Below are 26657 nucleotides of genomic sequence, written 5' to 3' on the forward strand. Positions count from 1 at the left end.
CCACCAGGTCTACAAGGAATTGCCCATTAACTTCACAAATCTAAAACATGGACTATCCCAGAAAATAATTTGCCTCAGTTTTTATTTTCACACACTATTGAGAACTATCTTAGCAATCATTCCTACAGTAGACCAGGGATTAAATTTTGGTTGTGTGTTTCATTTTCTTTTCTTACGAAATTTTACAATTTCTATGATCTTTCCACACTATGCATTGAATCAGCAGTACAGTCTGATGGAACTACTTCTTTACATAAGCAAATCTCAATGACAGATAAAATCACTGAAAGTGATTTGGCTTAAAAAACACTTTGTTTTAAAGGTTTTTAGATAGAGTTCATTTACTAAACTCAGATGAAGCTCAGTAAGTGCCCTTTGAGGAACAGGAATGTGCAGCCTTAAGGCTTTGAGCCTGTAGATAACATATAAAGTGCAGGACCCAGAAAGTCTTCCCAGGTCCTGGACTAAAATGTCCATCATGGGAATCTTTTCAATTTGTGCTGACAAATTCGGACATGACCTTTCCACTTTGCATCCAGCTTTCATAGGAAGAAATGCCAAGTGCACAAGCTTGAGAGAGACACATGCTGGCCTGGTCTTCAGTCTGGATGATTGGGAGACCAGGACGCAACAGCTCCTGTTGTACAGCTGAGAAATGCCTAGGTGGCTCTGATTTTCAGTTTCACCCCACCTCTAACAGGGACAAAGACAATGGAGACATTATATTCTAGGAGCAAAAAACGTTGATTGTTTTTAAGCTAGAGCAATTTCAGAATTTTTCTGCCTTCTATAACACATTAATACCAAACTAAGCAAAGGTTAATACCAATCCAAGAAACACACTATGCTCCAGACATGCCACTTCTCTGTCCCATCATGTAAATGCTTTAGAAGAACAGGAATGGTGTAAAGCTATTTATATAAGCTCTGTGCTTGGCTCAGAGCCTACCTATAGAAGAAGGTCTTTCCAAGGACCCATGTCCATTCCCTTTAAGGTATTGTCAGAGAATCAGCTACACCTGGTACCATCTGACCAAACGAAAAGGACTGCATCTAAGCAAAGGGGAATGAATCTAGATTTCTCAACAAGAATAAAAAATAGCCAGCACTGGCTTTTCAAAACTGCAGCGGTCCTGGCTGGATATGCTCACCTTGTAATTTTTTTCTCCCAAGAGACTCCCAAAGAAGAAGTTATGATGCTATTGTAATGTCAAATCTGAATCACTATTACAGTTACTATTAAAAGTTAGCAGCTGTAATTAGTGGAGAATTTTGAAGCTGCAGTGTTGTATTGTCAGTTGTAACAGCTTTTAATTATCTTATTTTTTTCTTGAAAGTGATCGGCTTTGCAGAAGTTGAATGTGCTTTTATCATTTTTATTCTGGAAATGAGCTGACACATTTAATATAATTTAGACAGAAATACTGTTATTGCAGAAAACAATTGGAATCTGTGAACTTTTTAAAAGATTTTGAACACAGGAGACAGTCATAGTGCTTAGAGGGATTTTGCCATCATCCAATTAAAATACTCCTCCATTCTCTCTAATACCATTCTATCTGGTCTTAAAATGCATAAGACTAATTACATTAGCCCGCAGAGACTTGCATGGCTAATACTATTGGCCATTTCCTCAAATAGAAGAACTATAAATGATTAACTACTTTGCAAATAATACTGGTATTTCTACTGCAGGACTAGATTTGATATATAGACATACTGTCATTTCTAGACTCCGCTTGCAGCAGTATATGCTACTCAAGCTTAGAACGGATGCCAGTGCTGAAATTGTAGCTGCCAATTCCATTGTCTTTTCAGCCTTTAGTCCGTCAGGAAACCAAAACCTTTTGTTGCTATTTCTAATCTGGTCTTATGCTGCGGATAGAATAAAGACAGAGCTTTATAGATTAGCCTTACAATAAGACGTGTGTTACGTGTGTCTTGACTATCTTGAAGGCCCTCCCTATCAGAAGAAATCTGAGAGATTTCTGGGGAAGAACCTAGGTTCTCAAGGACCCGAAAGAACGCAGCTGGTGTCGGCGCTACTTGTGAAAGCAGAGATTCTGGGTTAGCAGACTACCCTATGGCATGCAGCAATCTAAGAGGCTAGATATGGTTGTAGAATTACTGTGCAGTACTGTCATTTTTGGCAGGCAGCATCCTTGTCAATATGCATGAGCACTCAGATGAATGAGAGAAGAACCTGTCACCCAAGAAATGTTACACATTGATGACAACAACCAGCCACAGGTCCTCTACTCCAGACGCGTAATTAAGATCGGGTTCTTCTACAGTTGTCATTCTAAAGAAGGAAAATTCCTAGGCAGCAAAGTGCAAGCAGCATTGGTAGTGCAGCCATTCTTGCAGCCAGTATTGGTGTTTTCACTTCTTGTATCCCGCTTCATAATTGATTCCTCAAGATTGAAAGATTTAAAATTTCTGTTGGCTTCTGAAGCCCCTCAAACCTGAAAATGAATCCTTACATCGTGATTTATTACCCACTTTATCCCCATTAGAGACTGATTTAGCCCATGATTTTTAGTTCTGGGAATGTTATCTCACCCCAGCATGATGAGATAGTAGATTGTACTGCTGAATTTTAATTTCCTATTTTGTTACATTCATATCCAACTAAGAACCTACAATGGAAGAGATTCATGGCCATGTTATGATCTGGTTCATGTACTCAGTTTTTAATTATCGCAGCCATTACTGGCTCTATTCTACAGTCTCCAGATTCTTTGGCAAAGGGGATAAATACTGGTTCAATTTGGTTTTTTTGCTGTTATTAATGTTTGTGTAAGGATGATGTCTGTCAAATCACAAAAGCAGAAGTCATCAATTAAGCAGTAATGGATGAGTGTCCTTTATCTTTCTAATACATATAGCAAGAAATTGGAAATAATTACAGTGTTGACAAAGGATAATTCCTTTTCACTGTGAAACTCCAGAATTTCACGAAGTGCTAAGGGGAATTTGATTCTACTGAATTTAAATATTACATAGGAAATGAACACTTAATATTTGGCAAACTGGGGAAGTTTCAAATTTCCATAGAGGACAGATTTTCAAACATATTCAGGATTTACTTCCTGTTCCAGACTGGGAAAAGCATTGCTCGTATAACACCTTACAGCATTTTTTTTTTTAATATATAAATGCCCATTAAGTTAAATCTAATCAGTAGTAGATGCAGTGCAATCTAAAGGATGTTGGATAGAACTGCACAGCTAAGTGGCCACAGTCACATTTAGAATCAGTATCTTGGAGAAGGATAATCTTCTTGAAATATGCTCTTTAGGTAAGTTGTAAATAGGGGCCATGTTTTCTTAAATTTTGGCTTAATGCTCAGAAGTTTATTTTATTCAATGCTTTTATTTCTTTTCCATATGAGCTCTGCGTGTGTGTGGGTATATACATATATATTTATTTATTTATATATATATGTTTAAATAAGTTTGCAAATTGAACCAGAAAGAGGATTTGGGGTATTATGCTTTCCACAGTAAATAGGTTTTTGAAATAAAATGTAACTTGGACTTTAAGAGTACTGGATATAATTTTATATACTCCCAGTGCTGAGGGAAACTAAGTCCTGCTGAAGTTTAGGACCACTGAAGCATTGGTTCTGACTAAAGCATATGTGATCTGACTTACTTTCAGAGAGACGCATCAAATTGGAATAGTTGAGAAGTAGTCTGTAGAATTTAAATAATAAAATATTTTCAAGTATCGTCTGATAACTTTGAACATAGCCCTTCCACAGGTTAAAAATCTCACTATTTCTACAAAAGCACTGAGGGTAATTTTTAATTGAGTAAAGAAAGAAAGTAGTCTTTTTTACTTTAAGGGCCTATTGGCTGCTGCTTGAGATTACTGAATTTTCATTCCAGTGTAGAGGAAAGCAGTATATCACCAAGATGAAACAGAAAGCTTAATAGGCACTGTATCTCTTGATGTTTATGGAAACTTTGCCAACAGTCTTAAAAGAAACTGAATTGGACCCTAAGATAGTGACACAAATGAAATTAAGGGGAAAACACCCCTTTGAATGGTAATGCCAAATATTTCGTTCACACTATTAAAACCCTACCTTATTCTCCAGCTAATTAGATTAAATGACAAATTAAATGTGGCAAAGGATAATGGGAAATCTTACTTGTAGAAATGGGAAATCTTACTTGTAGAAAAAGACTGTCATTTATTTTTTCAGCAGCAGGTTAAAATACTTGCTGTTGAGAAATGTTACAAGTAGTTTTCTTTAAAGTTTTCTTTAAAGAAAGAAATCAGTCTTTGTTAACAATAAAAAGGTGTGTATTTATTCCACATATTTTCAACATATTTTCAACATGTGTATTTATTCCAGCATATTTTCAGAAAATTGTTACAGTCTTGTTCTAAGGAAAAAAAAGTTAATCATCTTTTATTTTTGCAGAAGTATATCATGGTAAGATAATTTTGATATCCAGTTGATCAAGTGTGCTATTAATTCTTGCAGAACATTTAAGATCATTATTGAGTATTTGTGATTGTTAGGCACTAGGTGGCCTGCTTGCTAAAATACAGTAATAAAGATTTCCACAAAGACAATTTGCAAAAGAGCTGGGTGAAAATAAATAAAGTATCTTTAACTTCTGATAGAAGAAGATGCATTTAAACTACCTTATACAAATTAATATATGCATGAAAATCTGAAGAAAATACAACCTACCTAAAACCAACTTAGCACACAGTTATTTTGGTCTCGCCTTGCAGAAAAGTAATCTTTAGTTCCTCTCAGTTTGAGGAAAATCAGTGACTCATTTATATTACTGCCAAAACATTCTTGTCTTCTGCCTGACCCCTCCAAGCATCCCACCAGGGCTGGTGCTGCTGAGAATACATGAGAACCTACATGTCCCTCTTTTTACTTTTGCACTACTGTAAAAGATCAAAGTTTCACAGCGAGAGGGGATAACAACCTGCATATTCTCCAAAATCATAATATGGCCTTAGTTCTCTTGACAGATGTTTAAAACTGACAAATACAACATAATAGTAACATTTATTTAAAAAACGCATTTGGGTTACTGTATTATGCGCAGAAACATAAAAAGGCCCATATTATTTATCGTTTCTAATGAGCAAATGTAACAACTCTTTTAGAAGAGCATAGTTCACAGACACCTCAATATGATCTCAGGTGGCAATCTACTGAAAACAATAATGAAAAATAGTAAACAAGAAATTTGAGTATCTTGCAATACCTGCTGAAATTATTTTCTCTCTTTTAATAACTAAAGGCTAGAAGTGACCTGTATTCTTCAAGTCTTGCAACCTGAGTCCCTTAGTCCTGTGCTATCACAGACCAAGCACTTTATCATTCTTGGCTCTTTCATGTCTTCCTTTGCTTGTTGGTGACTGTCATTATTGTCAGTGGAAGGAGATACCTTGTAACTTGAGAAGGTGTGCAGCTCAGGCTTTTGGACATTGATTTTTTTTAAAACAAATTGTATACATTTTACGTATTTACAACAGTGAAATAAATATTTCAATAAAAAAACTTGATTAAAAATAATTGTACTGTTCAATTAAATGGTTAAATGATTAACCACAGATTCATTTCAATATGATTATTTACCTTTTTGTAGTAATTTCAGCTCAAATGCAAGATTAATGATAAATAATAGATAAAATAATCATTAGCATTTCACCTATCATCAAGAGAACTCTAGAATATTAGCAGTGAAGGCAAGTGCAAACCTTGTCACTGTTCTCCAGAGACCGTGTGAAAGCTACACACCTAAACCAAATAATGGAACATTATCTGCATTCCCGAGAACGCTATTTTGGTCATCGTCTTAGAAATTCATCTTGCAGATAGATTTTAACTGGATTCCCCTAATGTCCCTGTGATAAAACAGTAAATGAATAAACAAACAAAAAGCCCTAGGCACTGATTTCTAACTGTACAAGAAAGGACACTATGTGGCTAGGTTAATTGCTTGTTTCACTTTCCCCTGAAATCTTACTGAAATGATATGAATTCAAACAGTGAATTCAGATGATGAGATTTCTCTAAGACACAAAGATATTACAACCTGGTGTGTGTGTGCTTTAATCTGAGTAAGAGTAGAATCCATCAGCAAATATACTGTACAATACACTTGACATCGTATGTTCTATGAAGACCTCTAAGCTTTTCTGCCACAAGATAAACACTGTATGCAGATAGAAAGGAACTGTAAGTACTTGTATTTTAGTGATTTGATCAAAAAGTGCATGCTTCCATATTCCAGCTGAGTCTGAACATAAACATCTTGAACTGATTTTAAAGAAATGAGACTTGGCAGTATCCCTCAGGTTACAGAGAATAAGTCTACATTTTAAACAGTGAGGCATCCAACCACACTGTGAATTGACTGAGAAATGATATACATCCTCAGACTCTTGTCAAAAAAACCCAATTGTGATACGTGGCACGCAATCAAAAAAAAAAAAAAAATCACAATAGTGTTGCTATTAGCATTAGTGAAGGAATAGATGTGCTTGCTTCTACTGATGCATAGAGAAACAGCATCATGAGACGTTAGATTCCGTATAGGAATTCGTCATCTCTGTATGTCAGAAAATAGATGCCAGGTACTGCGTCACATAAAATACAGTGGATTTGTATTAGGCATACAGACCTGCAAAAAATATGGAGACATGCGACACTGTATCATACTCTTTTTAACAGTGGCATGCCTGAGAAATTTCAAAATATCCCATAATCGTTTAAAATGTATGAGACTATTGCTGATAAATTCCAGTAAGGTATTTCAATAATCCACATCATTCCTGTTAGGCCATAACTCTTTCCAATATTTTGGTCCTAATAACCATGTTGTAATAGAAATTACACCTATTTTTGAATACTACAATATTTAAATACTTCCATTTCCTATACCAGAACAGAACATTTCTTTGAGAAGTCTGGGAAATTTGCCCTAGTCTAGGGCATACAATGCAAATTGCATATAATACAACGTTGGTATTTTGACAGATTGTTATTACAGGACAGCAAGTTTTCTCTACTAAACACCATGGGTTTGAATTCTGTAAGGTCTGAGCATGTATAATTTTACTGGAAATCAGTAGGAGTTCTGGCTGACAGTTATATAAACATTGTCAGATGTTAAAATTTGAAATTTTATTTATTTAATAATAAATCAATATTACTAATTCTTATACCAGTAATGGTTGAGGCAGTTAATATTATTACTAGTGTTCTTGTATCTTGTAAAGCGAAATGCAGTGATGTCCCTGTGTCATTTGTGTTGATATTAAGTGACTCAAAGTGACTTCTGCTTATGAAGAAAAACATGCCTTTTTTTGGTAGGTTTTAGATTTGGAGGCATAATTAGCGGGTGAAAATTAATAGTCTATCTGATGTGTTTTCCTGACATTTCCATTGCAACCCTAATACAAACTCCTGATTTACAGAAATAACCAAAACGCCTTTGGTCATTTCTACTGGACTGAAACCAGGCAGTGTCACCAGAATGTGAAGCATGATAAAATTTACAAATGATACAATCCCCTGTTAGTCAGAGATTCTGTCTGTTGTGATTACTACAGCTAAAAGTCTGGTGTGGATTTTGTGGTATTTTTTGTGCTCTTTTTCTGTCGTTTTTACATTTAAATAGTAAGTTATTATCAAATGGTGAGGTCACTCCATTTATATGCAAAACTAGCTTTTTCACTTGAGTTTATAAGAGTATGGACATGACTTTTAAACAAAGCAGGAAAAAAAGAATACAGATATTTGAAACTTTAATCTGATCATTGTTCACATTATTCCTTTAAGACTTTTCCCCATTTAATTCCTACTTTCAAGAACTAATATTCCATTTTCTTCAGAAATGCTCTGTGCAGTGTCCCAATAATGATAAAACCCATCATGAGCCATAATTTGTCAGAAAAGGCTCTTCAATATGATTTTTAAATATTTTTCCATGAAGATCGAAGACCTATAGGACTCACATTTATAGGTGCATGCTGATCTCATTATTAACGTGGTGACGTCTTTTCTTTTTTCCATTAAAAAATCTTTTCAAGTTGTTCATCCTCTTGCACTTTGTCAGAAGAATGCAGGAGACAGGGAAGATTGGAAATAATATCCCAAACTTTTCTATTCTAGATTACAAGCCTGAATCTATCCCACATCAGTTGTGTCTGGACATTATTAGCAGGAGGCTGGGAACATTGAGTAAATGGACATGAATATTTCTAGCTAGAAATATTTTGTCCACTTTACAAAAACTCTTTTATTTCATACTAACTACTGACGGGTTCAGTGAGGATGCAGTGAAGAAATGCAAAATTGCACGTTTTCCATTATTTGAGTACTGGTCCATGAAGGAGCCATAGTATCTTCATTAAATTTATGCATCTTGGCAAAACATTAAAAATACAATTTTTTGATATTCTGTTAAGCATTGACTTTACAAAGGCAGTCTACAGTCAAGAGCATACCTTGCTTTGATCAGGCCTGACATTTGTAATAAAATCTAGAATGAGGTATTCTATGCTGACAGATAACATTCTATGAAAATATTTAACAAAGATCTGCTGTTGAGATATGTAGGCTATCTATCTCACTTTATGCTTAAATTAAGGTCTTCAGTTTTCAGAGCTGTAGGTTTGGCAGATTGTGTAAGCCCTACAGAAAGTACCACTGATTTCAGTGGGCCTTGAATCAATTTAATAGAAAATTGTTGATCTGGTCCCCCACTTTTTATACCAGATTTATTGTACAGTAAAAATTCAAAGTGGAGAATGAGGTGCTGCCCATCAAACTGCTGTAACACATTTTAAAGTATTCTCATAATGCAGTTTCATTTGATTCTTTGGTTCTGTTTACCAAGTATGTTTTCCTATTGAAATTTTGGTAGTTGCTTTCTTTTATGTCTAAAGAGCTATACTCCATCATTTCCACTGGATAATTTAGTTTTCAGTTCCTTTTCCAGAATCGTTTTAGTGTACTGCTCCTGGCATAGAATTTCAGTGCTTTGAGAAGCAATCCACATGTTTGCCATCTCTACAGCAGTTTTGGGATCTGTCAGGATGAAAGGAGTTAGGCGCATAGAAAGTATTTTACCAGAGTGGTTACAGGATTGCAGTGGTGTTTTTTTTTTTTTTTCTAATAGCAATGAAAAATATTTTACATTTCTACCTATAGAAAACATGCAATTTAAGCACTCCCCTTTTTGTATACCAGTAAGATGCGATATTTTTAGTAATGAGAAATTTATTTAAAATTTAGCAGCTAATTAATTCACCTTTCAAAAGGTGTTATATCTTTACCAGTCACGTATGTGTTAATATCAAGTCATTAAAAGTTCAGTCCTACTCCATTAGTATATAAAGTGTTAAATTAAATTTCTTTGCAGTTTGTGCATAACTTGCCACGCATCTTTTGTCTGAAAGTTACATCAAATAATGTGAAAAATGATTTTGCAGAAAGCAGAATATGAAATAGCTGGCTATTATTTTTATTATTGTAATCATTAATTACTTGCAAGCGAGGGTCATTTTCTGATACAAACATATGACAAGGAGAGAGTGCTTCCTTAGCAAAACTTGTAAGACTTGGAATAAGAACAGCAGATAATTAAAGACAGATGGAATTGAGTCATAAGAAAATAATCAAATGATGTTACTGAATTTGATTTTTTAAATATGTATATTTTATATATATATTATATATATATTTAATGGCATGAGAGGTAAATTCATGCCTTTAATAGTGTGAGATATGAATTAGTAAGTAAGGCTTGATCTTAATCCTATTAACTATAATGAACTGGGATCAAACTCAGATGCTACTGCTCTCCCACTTAATACATCACAAGAAATCTTATACCAAATTGCTTTTCATTTTCTTCTCTATAATTTTCCATAGTTAGCGGAGAAAGAGTAGGTTCACTTTTTCTCAGAGATTTTTCTAATACCGTGCAATGCTGCCCCTGCTCTTGCTAATACCTTTTATGTCTATAGCACTGTTCATTTTGAAAGATCCCTAAAGTGCTTTATAGACTCTAAATACAGGGATTTTTTCTCATGCCACTTAAAGTCTGTACCAACAGTGTTGCACTAAAGTGGCGTTGGGAAAGCAAGCACGTAATAATTTATCCAACTGAACCTGTGAAGCAGAACTACCTGTAAGCCAGACTATGATAACATGGGCCAGAATGTGCAGAGGGCACCATTCCTTAGGAACGCTTAGTCACATAAAAATTTCCAAAAACTACAGCTTGCCTTTGCCCCCAGTTTCCTTTGACTGCTAGCTAGGGCAAAAGACGCCGTCCACGTGCGTAGCGCAGCTCCTGCCGCCCAGCTGAGGCGCACCGCAGCTGGGCAGTATCTCCCTTACTCCTGTACGTACCTCAGGTCTGACTCTCTCCCTTACCAGGTCGGGACTGGCGGAGAGGGAGGCTGGTCGGCGGGGTCCGTGGAGGGCGCGGCAGCAAATGGCGGCGGGGGAGGCTGGGTGGGGGCGGGGCTGCCCGCTGCGGGCTTCCCCACAGAACCTTCTAGAAGGTGGGGGGGATGGGGTGCATCTTGGGCAGCCTCGCTGCTGAGGCAGTGAAGCGTGCGGTGCTTCGGGGGAGCGTTGTCCCGGTTTCGGCATGGCCCAAAGCGGCTACGGAGGGGAGAAAATGAGAAAAGAGCTAGTAAATTGTGATGTTTCCCCGCCTCCAGCAACCTGTGGTGCAAGGCCTTCCGAAGCCAAAAATGGTAGCTTTGCCCTTCGCGTTGGGGTGACAGAAGGGAGAAGTCTGGAAATGCCTCGAGGGGCTGTGGAGGGAGCAATTAAACCTCTGAACTGGCTTGGCTTTAATACAGACTTGGAGGAAAGGGGCTCACCTGCCAAGACAGTGAGTGAAGAGAAATTTATTTACACTCCTCTTCCAGTTCTGTCTCATGCTGGGTTTTCTCTATCAAATGTTTATGGTTTTGCTTTACATTATAAAAAAACCTGGCAGCATCACCTAGAGCACCGTGCCCAGGATCGTGTCTGGACGGCTTTTGAATATCTCCAAGGAAGGAGACTCCACTGCCTCCCTGAGCAGCCTGTTCCAGTGCTGAGCTACCCTCACAGTAAAGAAGCTTTTTCTCCTGCTCAGAGGGAACTTGGTGTGTTTTAGTTTGTGCCTGTTGCCTCTTGTCATGGTACGGCTTGGAGCTTCCAGGGGTCAGTTTAGGTTACTGTTTATTCCTGTGTATTGTATCCATGTGTATTACATGTAACATCTTTGGACAAACACAGTGATTAGACTGTTAATTGGTGAGAATTATATGGCAAGGATGGCATAGGCAACCTCTTTTCTGATACATTTTCTATTTTAAACCCTTGACCAGGAACTTACAGTTTGAATTACACTTATATTTAAATGTGTCTTAAAAAGGACAAGGAATCCCCTATGATAACTAGTCATTCTTCTGCCGCTGAATAAAATAAATACCATTTCATATCTGAAGAATTCCATGGGGACTGTGTTACTGTAAGTTTTCTTTCATTTCTTCACTATACAAACTTTTGCTTGAAGGAAATGGATTGACTAAGAAATATATTTTGCTTTTGTGAAGTGTTTGCAAGGATGTACATAAAACTGCCTGAACTACTTTCTTCCTGTTTTATTGACAAAAATAGAAAACGAAAAAGTATAAGTTCTTTGATGCTTAGATAGTTATTAATTACCATTTTAATAATGAACCACACTAATTAAGGACTACATAAGCATATGTAATTAGTATACATGCACATATTCATTCATGGGCTTGACAAGAAAGGCACAGAAATGTCTGGTTTTAGACAGGCCAAAGGAGGTTGGAATAAACAAATACTAAAATATGTTTTATAGATGCATTTTTACTATGACCTCCTGATCGATTTTATGTAGGTTTACTGATAATTTGTTGAGCAGGGGATATGGTGAAAGTTCTTTCTTTGCTGTTTTTCAGGCTTGTAGGAATTTTCTAAGAACTTGTTACAAAAATTTGTGGGAGTAACTTCACAGAGCAGTTACACTTTTGGGAGTACGTTATGCTGAAGTACAGAGAGACTCACAGAAGTACGAAATAAAAATTTAAGTGATTAAAAAAGATATGTCCAGAAAAAACAGGGTTCTGATATCAGTAGAAGTCTAATCCATGAGTCCAAGAGAGCCTTTTTTTAAATCCTTTTCCTCTTTGGAATTTGATAAATGCAAAATTCCATTTTTGGGGGTGTGTGTAACAAGAATTACAAAATAGATGGGCATTGTTCTAAACACAAGTTTTTATTATTTTTGTTTGTTTGTTTATTTTAAGAAAAGATGAAAGTATGCATCGTTTGTCTTTTTCTTAAAGTTCTGGGAAGAAAGTTCCCATGAATGGAACTTACGATTAAGCAAGGTGGTGGGGAACCAAACCTGTTACTCAGCCTGGAACTTGCAGGCCACAGACCAATAGCAATATCTCATAGAATGGGAATATAATATATATCTCAGATGGTTTGAAATAGTCCAAAACTTAGCTCTACACAGTAAGTTCTATTGGAAGCACCATGGTACTGATAGACCCCTGTTGTATTAACCTAAATATAAACAAAATCCTCAAACAGCAGTATTGGGAAAGAAGGTGGAAAGAAATAGGTTTGAATCTTTCTTGGCCATTAATGAGATTATGCTTTATAAGTTCTCATTAGGTTTATACCATTTACTGTATTTTTAAGCACAGTATCTGTTGTCCATGCTGCATTTCTTTCTTATGTAGTTAGAACATGTCTTTTTTGTAATTGAAGGGTTGGAGATGAGATGATTTCTACTACTTTGGAATGAAGAAATTTCATCATTTATATAGCTGGAATTTTAGGAAGAAGTGCATTTAGAATGTGTAGGTAATGGATAGAATAGCATTCCACTATAAAAAATATCCTCATTCCTTAATTGAGAAATATCTGAATTGTTTAGTAGATGCCATGAAATCTGTTTTTCTGCTATTCCATAATGAAAATTAATAACTGGCGGCAGGGCAGAAATGCAAAATGCATTATATATGAAACAGGTGGTATTGGCAATCACTGTTTCAAAGGATTTGTCCAAGTGACTAAAATCTGATTTACTTTCTTTTTAAAAACCATAAATTTGAAGTTGAAATACATCTAGTGATCACGGAGGTGATTTAATATAACTTTTTACTGTGACGTCACATTCTCCAGCCAGTGGCTCACGGGTGACTCTTCTTTTGTTTGCTCCAGCGGAAGTTTATTTTTCAGTTTTGAAGCCCTCAAATATGAAAATTAAATAGAGCCATTTAATGTATAAAAGTGTATTGAAGTGTACAGATACACAATTAAAATAGTAAATGGCATTATGCATCAAAATATTAGTAAGTTGATTTTTGCTTTATCTTTGAGTGTCATTACTTTAATTGGATTTTACTGAATATATTTTTGAATTGGCAATGCAGTGTTGTGTTAACTTTGGCATTGTAGCATTCAGCAGCATTACAGTTCCCCCCCCCCCTTCCCCCCAACACACACAAGGGCGCGCACATGCATACACACTATAGTGTTTCTATCTAAGAAAACCGAAATAACCGTGTTATCATCAGGGAGATGTTCACCTTTTTTTCCAGGGTTTCTTGCCCTCAACCTTAAGCTTTCTATTCAGCTCTGGCATAAAACTGTTTCACTGCTAATAGCAGCGTCATCCATTTCCCAGTGTTACTGATATATAAATAAATTTGATGTAGCATATTGTTACAGTTTCCTGAAATAAGTGACAGGGTATTTTTAAAACGTGCTGAGTGGTTGCTAGATGTGTTTTCCCAAACATAGATTGTACTTACCATTTTAGTAAAAAAGAAAGAGGATTCAGCTTTATGGGTATTGATGTGGAACAATTAAAAGAAATTACCCCTTATGCCATATGCCAATGTGACTGAGTTCGGTTTGTCCATACAGCATGATTACTGTCTGTTACATACTTATAATTCTGCTCAGTGTTTCCAGCATCTTGATACAAGTCCTAATAAGGAGGCATTAGCTGCGGACTAGTACTAGGCATATAGAATTCTGCTGCAGTAAGAGAATAAGGTGTTCTTTTTTTCTACACCTTGACTTCTCATTTGTGTGACTGCAAGAATCTACCTTTTGCTCGTTCACTCTTTATTTCTTTAAGTAAAGAGTACTTCCTCGCCTTCCCCCATGAAAAAGTAAAAAACTAAAAACTGTTTCTAATTTAGTGAAGACTATGAATCAGGAAAGCATGGAATCTGAAGCAAAGTGTGGATCCCACTCATTTTTTTCTTTTTTTTTTTTTGACTTTAAGGGTGTGGGCTGGTGCTTTCCAGTGGTGGTAAGAATTTCCAGTTCATTCTGTGCATCAACGGAAAAAAAAATCAAGTTAAAGAAAACTCATTGAAATAGGTACAATAATACTGAAAAAATAGCAGATCAGTCCCTTCATGAACCTAGAGTGAAATCGTGTGAGGGAATGAGTTTGAGAGCCTAGAGAATGTAACGGATTGCCTGTTTCTCATTGAGGTAGGTCTTTCTCTTTGAATATGATCATGAAATATATTGTCTATGGAGCAGATTCTGTGGATAAATAGTGATGGTTGCAAAATAATTTATTTGAAACAGTACAGAGTGTGAAAATGATTTAAAGGTGGTTTGCTATCTATTGTTTCGTTACCTTGAAAGAAACAACTGTGTTTCCTGTTAGAAAACAGCTTTTCAGTGTTTCTTGCTGTCATCTGAAATGGTAATAAATACATCTAAAGGGTATGCTTTTTTTGGAAAAGTTAACTTTAGTTAATTTTGCTAAGAAGTTTAAGTTAATCAGTCCATTCCTTGAACATGAGACAAAGAAGAATAGGTATTACTGTTTTCAGCTATGTTACTGATTCATAATTAAAAAAACAGAAAAAGAAAAAACCTGCAATACCAGGAAAATCATCTACCTAACAATCCAGCACTTGAGGTCTGCAAAATGAAGTTGATAACCATGTCAACATTAAACAGAAGAATTCAGAAATTTGAAACTTCTCCCCTATGGCACAGAACTGCTTAGTTATCTGTGGACAATAGACATCTTGCAGGAAGCCTTTGCAAACTGGGATAGTTACAAATAGCTCATACTTCAGTTAAATGATTTTCTGATGCTACTACTGACTGACAAAGAGAGCCCATGCCACTTGCAGATACTTATGGCGATCCTTTGCTATGAGAAACACTGATTTAGCACAGTGATTTAAATACACGTATTTAAGAATCCAGGGTTAATCAGCAGCCAAAAAAAGGGTTATTGTATTGAAAAAGTGAGGTATATTACTTGAATTTGTGCACTTAATTAAAATAGTTCATGAATATGAAGAAAAGAATGGGAATGATATTTGCAAGGTTTCCTCTCTGTTATGACTGTAGTGTTTGGATAGTGATGCAGTTTCAGGTTTCAATGTAATATTCCTCAACTTTTAAAATAGTCTACGTAACTTTTTTGTAATAATGTTGTATACTATTATAACATTGTATGTAATACAAAATACTAGCAATGTCATCTCCATTTGTAGTTTCTTTAGCCATTCTTTTTTGCTTTTGGATTTGTATTTATATTCAGAGTTCCCACTTTATGGTATGTATATGTGCAGTATGTGGATATGTAGACAAATAAGAGATATGTTGAATTTTGTATATCATTAGAAATATTCTGGTACTGTAAACATCTCAAAATGATGCTTTGTTGTTAGAGTGTCTCCTGCTACTCTTTTCTTTGCATTGCTGTTGCCATAGTATTCCCATCAGTGCTATGACACAAATGATGGCCATCATACCACTATGACTGTATAAATAGGTTTCTTTAAGAACAACTCTTTCGCTATGGCATAAGATGTTCCTTCATATATCTAGAAAGAAAGCTTGAATCGTGTTGGATTTTTTCCCGTTAAAGGACCATGGCTGTGGTTATTAAAGGTTCAGAAGTGTTCCTAGCCTTGTTTAGAGAGGCAGATAAAGAGCATTTCAAAATAGTTATATGCTCCTGAACTTCGGGAATTACAAATTATTGCTGGTTGTTTTTCAACTGCAAGTGTAGACAGTTTTCTACAAAAACCCCTAACCCTACTTATTACATGTCTATGTCCTTTATTTGTTCAGGAGAATCTATGGTGATAGCAGACCTCATAAAAGCCATGTTAATGTTTATCTGGCATGGTATACAGTAATAGAATTCTTTTTTTTTTTTTGGTTTACTGTATTTTTATATGACACAAATATTTGTAATACAGTCCTTCAAACTTTGTTTCATTAAAAAATTGAATACGCATAATAATGTAATGCTAGGATATTTCATCCGCAGCTTGGCAGACAAAGCTCTTGAGTCGTGCTCTTGCTGTTTTATAACCCCTAGAAAATCTGCTGGGGTTATAACTGTCTATTACTGGATTACTTACTAGTTTTTTTTAATCTAAGTTATCTGTTGGTACTATCACTCCTTTCAGAATTGATTTGGAAAACTTTTCCTGAAGTTTTTAGGTTGTTAGACTTGGGTGCTCACCCTGAAATTGCCTTCTGAATCTTCCTTCATAACATGAAAACTTCCTTTATTCAGTGTAATTAAAATTTCCTGTAACCTCAAAACCAGAGTGAGAGAGGAGCAAAGTAGCATTTATTGCCTTATTAATCATCAAAATATATTAAAGCATAAGAGTAGTTGATAGATTATATGTATCTCTATATAATATTCTTATATTGTTGTAATTTAGAGGTAACTTTTGTATCAATGTTGTCACCGAGAAGTTTAATATAGGTACTGGAATTTGGTTTAAGTTTGTTTTAATCCTCCTGCTCAGAAGTGAACTGCAAGTGTAAAATATTACTCCAGAGACGACAGAACATGGTGTGTTTTCCAGTTTTATAGTATTTCAGTTTATTTCACTTTTTCTCCTCTACTAGAGGTTAATACCACTTTCTGGTATGCGCAGAACATGCTGCCATTCTGAAACCTTGTTTTGATTGGAACATTTAAATATCAACTCTTCGCTGTAACCAGAACATTTTTATTGCTGTTGTGCATGGAAATATTGTAAATATATTTATTTTTAACAATAGTGGACATAAAAAACATATTTGCTGAAATTATATCTTCTTGCTGCAGGTTGAGTGTCTGTGTGCAATTCCTTTAGGAGCTGTGATGATTGCTAGAGTTGTATTGATAGAAATATAATACACCCCAGTTACAAAAGAAATTATAGTCAATATATTTGTACTGTATTGTCACGATGCTTTCATTAAACTCATACTGTTACTGTTAATGATAACCAGTATCTGCTGATACTATTTATTTCCATATTTAAACGAATGTTAACATTATAATGGATTTGTAAACTGTTTATACTATACCGTTCCTTCATTCCTGAATGCCTGTGTAGTGTTGTATTGTGCCTTACACTGAATTACCAAAATCCTGCAGATGATTTGGTACCTATGCCACATAAACTGCATATGTAGTTTTCACCCATGTAGTGATCCCAGGTTAATTGAATTACTCCAATGAGCAATGTCTTTTTTGATAAGTAAAGACTGCTGAGGTAGGATTTTTATTTCATGTTGCTCCTTTTGTAAAATCAGGAAGCCAGAAAATGCTTTACAGTTAAATCATGCTGATGTAGAAGGATGCACCTTGCAGATCTAGTTGAGGTGTTAAAACAAGTTGCTTTCTTTCTGTTACTTACTCCCAGTCAGAGGCAGGTTACCACTCCAGAGGTGAAATGGAATGACTATGTTAGTGTTCCTAATCAGCTTCACTGCAAAGTCGAGCATGTTGACTGGAATTACTCTGAAAGTGGTATTGCTGAAAGGCAGTAGCTGGCAGGTGAAGACAATTACTGGCTTCAGTAATTTCTTAAACTACTGTAACTTGATCTACAAGAGTAAATAAATTTATGCTATAAAACAGAGACTGAAGTCAGAAAAGACAGGAAAAGAAGTCAAATTTTTCTATGAGCGATGAATGTAGATGAGTTAGTAGCACAGGTACATGAGAAGCAGATTCTAAGACAGTATAAGCTGAAATTTCATTGACTAAAAATGTGTTTTAAAGGAACCTGTTGAACATTTATGCAACACAAAGACTGAGACAATCCTAGATTCTGCAAAGACAGAATTATCCAAAGTCTATGCTATGTGACATACTCTATATTCTCTTTTCTTATGAAAGGTTCTGAGCTGAAGGCATACATCTTTATGTACCTCTAAGTCTACTTTTCTATTTCCATCCTGCAGTACGTTTGAGGTTGTTAACAGTCTTGGGGAGAGAATATATTGTTGTTTAGAAACTACGTTGAAAAACATAAAAAACTTTTTCAGCCCCAGACAAATCTATACCTGACTTTAAGGGTGTTGATATCTCAGAACACTTAGTTTATGCGTGAGCAAAGTAGATTTAGAACAAAACAGAGCTGCTTTCAGCTTGTTCTCCAGGAGATGCATTAAATGTTGTCATGTATCGAAGAGGAGATATTCCTGAAAAACTCAACCTCCCCTCCCCAAAGGAAGCAGAAGAAGTCAGTACTATAATAGAAATTAATGACAGATATCTGGCATGGAGATTATTCACTGATATAGTAGGCAGTTGGAGAACTGAGACCATTACAAGTTCACTCCCTTGTTGTTAGGAAAAATCTTTTAGCGTTAGTTCTGGATTAAAAACTTTGGATGTTCAGCTGTTGTCCTTCTGTGTTGGGATCTGTCCATTCCTCTTACGCATTTAGGCACATAATCCAAAATTCAGTGAATTGAATAGTAGTATTTCTGTTTATTTCCAAAGATTAGGTCAGTTCTTGTCCTTGTAAAGAACGAGACTGATGTATTAGTGGCTGTAGTTTTGTTAGATGGAGTTTACATCCATTGGCTGAAGTTCACCAAACCCCCCCCCCCCGCCCCCATTTAGATCAGATTTTCTTGCCTGTGTAAGTTTCTGTATTTAAAAATACCCAGCTTTCCTTACTGTTAAGACGTATTACATAATTTCATCAGTGTAAAACTTGGGGCAGAATTAAGACAAGTGTTCTAGATTTCCCCACTCTGAATGAGAAGTATAAAAAGAAGTGGTTCTCAGCAGATGGTTGCTTGAAGATTTCTTACCTACCTCTTTCTTTGGAGGCAAGAGGAAGAAATCAAGGACAACCTGGCAGCAGGTTCAAAGAAAGATTTTTCTTGAGGAGCAAAGGAAAATCTCATGGTAGAAAAAGCATTCTTTATTTGTACTTATTAATTTGTTCATTCATTCTGATCCAATTCTAAGATTCTTACCTCAGTGTTTAGTAAGAAGGTTTAAGTAAAAATATGTGTAAGAGATTTTATAAAGAATTGTTAAGTAAAATATCATTTTACTAATGTGAGTTTTGTAACAGTTCAGGTTATTTGTTATAGGAAAGATCCCCTTTCCATCATTTTAAGAAGACAATATTCTGTAATTTTTTAAGAGTTTCTCTCTTTTCATTTTTTCAGCTACTCTTGGTCTTCTACAGAAATATTCATTAGTCATTCTGGAGATGGACTTGCTGTTTGGAACCTACCTCTTGGCAGTCTTATTAGCCTGTATTATATTTCAATCTGGCGCACAGGAGAAGAATTACACGGTGCGGGAAGAACTGCCTGAAAATGTCCTGATTGGCAATTTGCTCAAGGATCTTAACTTAACACTGGACCCAGATGTGCCCCTATCCTCACCACTTCAGTTCAAGCTTGTGTATAAGACTGGGGATGTACCATTAGTTCGGGTGGAGGAAAACACTGGTGAGATATTCACTACTGCAAACCGCATAGACCGGGAGAAACTATGTTCTGGCATCTTCAGTGAGAACCGCTGCTTTTATGAGGTGGAGGTTGCTGTTTTGCCTGATGAAGTCTTCAGATTGGTCAAGATCAGATTCCTAATAGAGGATATAAATGACAATGCACCTCTCTTCCCTTCAACAGTTATTAACATCTCTATTCCTGAAAACACAGCAATTAATTCTCGCTACTCTGTTCCCTCTGCCATCGATCCTGACATTGGTGTGAATGGTATTCAGCATTATGAACTCCTTAAGGTGGGTTTCTTCCATTCTTCTATGTTTCTGTGTGTCTTTGTGTTGCTGCCAACTCACAAGTGTTGTCAGTCCTCACTGGCCCATTAAAAATAGAAAGCTGTGTACCATAGTAGTGGTACGCTGTAAATATCTGTCCTGAAATGTTAACCTATGCACTAGAGTGCGTTCCAGTATATCATATCTTCACTTTGTGGAAAGCTGCTTATGTATGTATACATCTGTCTCTGTAACAGTCTGATGAAACATGCATGTCTGCATTAATTCTCCACCAGCATTCCAAGTGATACACGCTTGGGCTAACAGTCGTCTTGGACAATTAAGATGTGGTCTCACCAACAACATGACAGACTTCAATATAAAAATATTTTGCTGGGGGTCGATGTCTGCCTATTGCGTGACTGTTAGATTTGAGCAGTAAAACTTAGGCCAGACGATTGTGATGTGATGCGTATTACAGAGAAATGATGAACTAGATGTCCTCTTTTCTGTTCTGGAATAGTTCATCTGTGTACTGATGAGCTATTCCAGAACAGAAGAGAGTCCATTTGTTAAAGTAACTCTGTAAAGATTTGGCAGATAGAAACTGAGAGACAGTCAAAGAGATGCATGAATGCAATGATAGCAATGCCAGTGGCTTTGTAAGAAGCAGGTATTTCATATTTCGGCTTCTCTTACCCTCTCTAGCAAATTGCAAGAAAAGCATGCAGTTAGGGAACAAAGGAATAACATGTAAATGTAAAAATAGCAGCAAAAGGTGTGTAAGAGACAATTGGTTATAGATAGAAAATGATTTGATATTGATAATATGATTCCTAAGTAAAGGATTACTTTCATTTGATTCTCTTAAGCAGAGAGTTTAGAACAAGGAAAAAATGCATCGTAAAACTGTTAGATTAGTGTATGAGAGGCTGAAAACGCCTTCACTTCTTTTGTTTGCTGAGCAGACAAACTATTCAGTAGTCTCCTGCTCCAAACCATTTGACATCCACATCACTGACTGCAAGAATACGTAATATATACAGGACAATATATGACTTGATTGGCTTAATAACTAGTATACACTGATATCAGTGCTTATTAGCAATCTAATGAAAATAAAATTCTGCCTCATTTCAGCTCTTTTAAATTTCTTGCTGCTTCAGTCACTTGTGGAGGAGCAGGTACCAACTAGTGACAAAGACATGAAAATAGGAGGTGGTGTTATAATAAGCTTTTAAAAAGTTTTTATTTCCTAGGTTGCATTGAGAGTAGACAGAGCTATGTGTTGTTTTGGATAATGAAATGTCCAGTAGGATGCAAAGTCATCTTTATTTGACATTTTACCTAAGAATCTAGGGAATGGATAACAGGATACTGAATAAATGATAGTAATAGCAGAAAATAATAAGAGCAGAAAAATATATATTAAAAAAAAAAAGCTAGGGCTACAGACACCAGGTGGTAAAATAATACACCATCTAAATAGGGAAATGCTAGATGAGATATCCAAGGGAAATATGCTGTTATGCTAGGAAAAGGAGAAACATGGGAAAACAGCAAAATCAGGAGTCCCTGGGGACTGAGTGAGCAACACTTCAGATAACTCACAAAACAAGACTGCTGTTGCGGTGTATTTTTGGACTATATGTTCAGAAACATCATGTAACAGATCAGCAAAGTGATAGAATATCTGTAGCACACAGCAAGAGCTCATCTAAAATACAAACTACAGCTCTGTACATCTCCTTACCCAAAGTAAGGCAGAAGAAGTAAGGCCTTGTCTAAAGATCTATGGTGATATGAGATGACCTAGCAAAGAGAAATTTAATTTGCTATTTTAATAAAATAATTAAAGAAAACTGTTATAAATTTATTCAGATGTCCCTGAAAAACTGCTCCTCCCAAATAATAGACAGAAAGGTCATTTGTAGGTGATGGGGATAAATGTGAGTTATGGACTGAAAGTTGTGAATTCCTGTGCCAGATTTGCCACAGCCAAAATAATTAATAAAATCATAGCCCGGTAGACCAGTCTCCTACACAAATTAGTTGCATTGTTCTCTGGCATGCCTGTTTGGTAATTTTTGAGTTGTGCATTCACTTTCTTTAAAAGACCCACCAATTTCACATACCTTGGAGAGTATCTGTAAGGCCAAGAAGCAATTTACAACAACCAGCAGCACCATTTGGAATCTTTGCATCCACACGTTATTCCACTCAGGTCCCAGTAGTTTTTAAAATGTTAATTCCCAAAGCGAATAAGAAGAATAAGAATAAAAGGGAGGAAAAAAAGTGGTGGAAATGAAGGATTCTGATGAAGGAGCAGTAGAAATCCTGCCTTAGAACACTTGAGTATATGAAACTCTCTTGATGAATTATACATAAACTATTTCAGGAAAAAAGGCGGCTGCTTCTTCAGCAAGTAAAGATACAAGCCATGATTGTAGCTGTTACTTGGATGGATCTTGTTCACTTTGGGAGAGAGGGTCTGAGAAGTTTCAGAGAGGGTGAGGTCCAACTGATTGTAGTTCTGAGTCTAGGTAGGCATGAGGTTAAAAAATATATATACATATATATGTAAAAGCTTCAGCAAGCTTTTCAGAACGCAGGAAAAGCGCAAAAATGCACTCCTCTGCGCTCTGTTTTCTCAGGTAGCTGTCACATTGCCATGTGGCTGTGCTGCAAAATGAGAAAGAATTAGTGAGAGCCATTTTGTTAGCTGTCAACTACCTATGAAATTCATTTTATTAATATCCAAATCATCTGGCATTACTACTCATTTAAAGAAAGAGGCGACTGGATGTTTCACAAATTACAACTTTAGACCCAGCATTAATTCCTGTAGTGGTGTGATCCTCAAAAAAATCTTTTCTAGTCTCAATATTCTCATGTAACGTTGGGGGCCGCTGTGATATCAGTTTGCCAGTGAGTAGAATTTTTTTCACAATTTGACCCATTTGAGCTACAGATTTCAAATTTTTGCAACCAAATATATTTATATGTGCATGTATGTTACCTCGGAGAATTAGAGATGGCTGTGATGGGAGCATTTAGAATACTGATAAATTGGGCTAATTTTAAACTTTAAAACAAGACTTTGCTAAGTTCATTTGTTAACAGCATATTTTGTGATAATAGTTAGTTCTTGCACATTATCGGTTATTATCACTAAATATTGCAAAACTCTTAGTCTTCAACAGTCATATCCTAAATTAGCTGTGAATGTAGAATGCCACAGAACTGATGTCCTGTAGTGAGCACTGATGGCTAAGGTCTTTGACCTTTGTTGCCAGGAGCAATGTGATCAGTCTTGAGACCTCTTTAATGACAAGTGGAAACTGAAGTGGAGCTGTCTTCTTTCTTCTCCATCTTTCCTTGATCAGCCTTAGTGTTCTATGTTTCTCCTCCTGCCTCCCAAAAGGGAGACCCATCCTGTCTTGTCTTGTTCTTGGTTCTGGTAGTCCTGCTTCTTGTATATTAGGTAGGATGCCCTGCCTGTTTGCAGCTTTATGCTTATTTTTTCTTAATTATGCTTATTTATTATTAATAATAATTATAGTTATATGTCTTTATTCTTCTGTCACTTGGTTGCCTCTTATGTGCAGCTACATAGGGCTTCAGGCCTTTGTCTCTTTGAGATGGGCAGTCACATGGCATAGATTCTTACGTAAAATGCTTATGCATTGTATCTGGCTGTGCCATTACAGTGTTAAATACTGCTGTTGGTTACACTTTTAGTATATTTATATTTAAATATACACAAGTATATATTAATATTATGCATATATAAATATAAAATATTTATAAATATATGTGTGTATGTATTTATATATATTCAAGGCAAACTAGTATTAAGTATAACCTGATTAATACACTTGTAATTTACAGGTGTCAGAGGCCCCTGCTATGGCTGTAAGGTTTTCATGTGAAGCATTTCTTCAGTTTTCTGTTAGATGTTAATAAGGGTAGCTGTACCAGAGCAGCTTTTGAACAGAATTCCAACTCAGAGCACTGTAATGGAGAGTCACACTTTTACACCCAAATGAATTCATCTGAATGCCTGTTCTAAAAATAAAATCTTTTTATTCATCTTTCAGTATTTCTTGTCAACCAGGCACCTTACGTATCTGCAACTATACCCTGCTAGCAGTGGACTAGAGCGAAAGCATGACTGGGCTCTTTACGGGAGCAGACAATTCTCTTCGTTAAGAACGAGAGTAATCCTACAGGCCTATGTGCTAATAGGTGGTCGTTCTAACATGTGACAGGATTGGTGTTACTACTATAGTTTCATTCCTCTTACCTATTACTGTAATATTCCTATATTTACCTATCATCAGAAGCAGCTGATAGATTGCTTCTAAAATAATATTATAATCTCTTTGTATCTGTCAGTTAATACCTCTGTATTCTGACAAAACAGATTCTTACTCAGACTCATAACATGCCAGTTTTGCATCTGATGAGGAAGGTTACCTCTTGCTACTGTAAATAGTCTCATGTGATGTCTTTCAGTACAAGCCTTCGCTTTCCTTCTAATATCGTTTACCAATTCCACAATCCATACAAGAGGGAGATCACAGATCAGGTCTCTAACCTGCTCTTGCAACTAGGTTATTTCTGAGCCAAGCAGGACTTTTGGATCAAGTAACTAGTATCACTGCTCCTCTGTGAATATCATCAATGGAAGGAGATGTGTTTTTATGCTAAAATAAAGCCAAGAAAGTAGTTAAACCGAAATTATGGGGAGACTGGATTTGTAGTTAAATCAGAACCATGTAATCAGATTTATGAAATTATTGTTGATGATCATTTCATACACAATGAAACAAGTTGGTTCGTCAGTGGGAATCATCAACAGTGGAGGAGGATAAACAACCTTTCTATGGACCGCTTCTATTTTAAAATTATGCCACTGTCTGGAGTAGTTCAATATTACCGTTATGTTAGAGAGGAGGGATGGTTGATGTCCATGCAAACAGTGCACAATCACCCAGACAGAATTGTGGAGGCCTACCCACTTTGGAACTAATTTTATAACTAAATTTATATTATCTTAACCGAAGTGCTCACCAGATTTTCTGTAGTGTCCAAGCTGCTTAAACCTACAGTTCCCCCCCCAGTGCTTTCATTCCTTTAAGTGGAAGCTGAAGGAGTGACTCTAGTTTGGAACCACCTGAAACAGGAAGAAACCCCTTGGCTTGTGACCCTCACTTTTACTCTCAAACCATGCTTGAATGAGAGAGCATGCCACAGCTGAAGATACTGCTTCTGAAATTCACATGGATGATTCTTCTGTGTAGGTTCCAGCAGCATGAGAGGACAATGTAGTAGTATCCTATCCCTTTAAATAGGTCACAGAAAGCTGGGGTTCTTACTACCAACATCCACCTTCTGTGAAAAGACTGTCAATACTGAGCTCTTTTTACTTGTAAACAGACATGCATTAATATTGTTGGGTCTTATTGAAAATTAGTTTGACACTTAGTAGGATTATTTAAGTTCCAAATTCTTATTTTCATGTATCAAAAACCCTTTGTAAATACATAGTAACCCACTAATACCAAAGTGTTATATGCCATATATATATATTTTTTAATTGACAACCCTCTCTGTCTAGTAATTCATTATATAAAGGGATGTATGGCTGAAATGTTAAAACTATTCAAAATCCCTAGAATTTTCATTTTACAGACTTGTATATATCCAGGAGTGTATTTGATTGAGATAGGAAGTTTTCTTGACTTGCTAATACAGCAATCACAGTACATTATTTAATTTTACTTTTCTGTCATAAGGTAAAATCTAATTCATCAGTGATTCCTCCCCGCTTCCCCCTGCCCCCCCCCAAAAAAAAAAAAGAAAAAAGATTCACTGACACTAAAACAAAAATCAGTTACTTACTTGTATATTGATGGCCCTGGTAGTAATAGTACTTAGGCATTTGAACCTAAAACTGAGAAATACTGGTTTTGTTAAAACCAGATCTTGGATTTGACAGTGCAAGGTGAAAATACAAGGTGGAAATAACATGTGTGACTTAAAAAAGCTTTTGACTACTCCCTCCCCCTGAGATGTAGTCTAGACTAAGACAAGTGTTTGCTTGCATGGATCTGGGGGAAGGGAAGCATTTCAGTACCTTAATTGAATTAGCCTAGAGATTTATCCAGCATAACTTTACAGGACAGGTTAACTTTCATCTTCATTGTAATGGCTCATATGGATTATACTTAATATATTTGCAGAACAGTACTGCATCTTCTCACCTGTCCGCATGCTAGTATACATGGGGAAGGTAATAGATTTAGGAACCCTAAAGCAGATTGAAGAGATGCTGCTCTGGAGGTGCACTTCAGCGAAGCTCTGAGGCCACCTTCTACTGCATGGAATTTAATAAATATGGAGTTGTACATGTTGTCTTTCTGAGGTATCTTTTAACTGCCCTTTAGTAGGGAGAGGTTTTTTAGGACAGACAGGTGTGTCTTGAATAATGTTGAGCAATTTTTTTGCTAAGTCCACAATGGTGGTGGGGTAATAGGTCAGAACTAAAACATCTTTCCCTGTCAGTGCTAGAA

The 26657-nt window shown here is 36.1% G+C and overlaps 1 protein-coding gene across 3 annotated transcripts in view; it reads left to right on the plus strand.

The window, feature by feature from the left end:
• Nucleotides 1–26657, plus strand: part of PCDH11X (protocadherin 11 X-linked) — a 539473-nt gene that overhangs the window by 35739 nt on the left and 477077 nt on the right. For all 3 annotated transcript variants that reach the window (XM_026097615.2, XM_026097616.2, XM_026097617.2), the window contains exon 2: nucleotides 19520–20103. In XM_026097615.2, the coding sequence (XP_025953400.1) occupies nucleotides 19564–20103 (540 nt within the window). In that variant the 5' untranslated portion in view covers nucleotides 19520–19563. The remainder of the gene's footprint in view (nucleotides 1–19519; nucleotides 20104–26657) is intronic.

This window comes from Dromaius novaehollandiae, chromosome 11 (genome assembly GCF_036370855.1).
Source record: "Dromaius novaehollandiae isolate bDroNov1 chromosome 11, bDroNov1.hap1, whole genome shotgun sequence".
Taxonomy (NCBI): Eukaryota; Metazoa; Chordata; class Aves; order Casuariiformes; family Dromaiidae; genus Dromaius; species Dromaius novaehollandiae.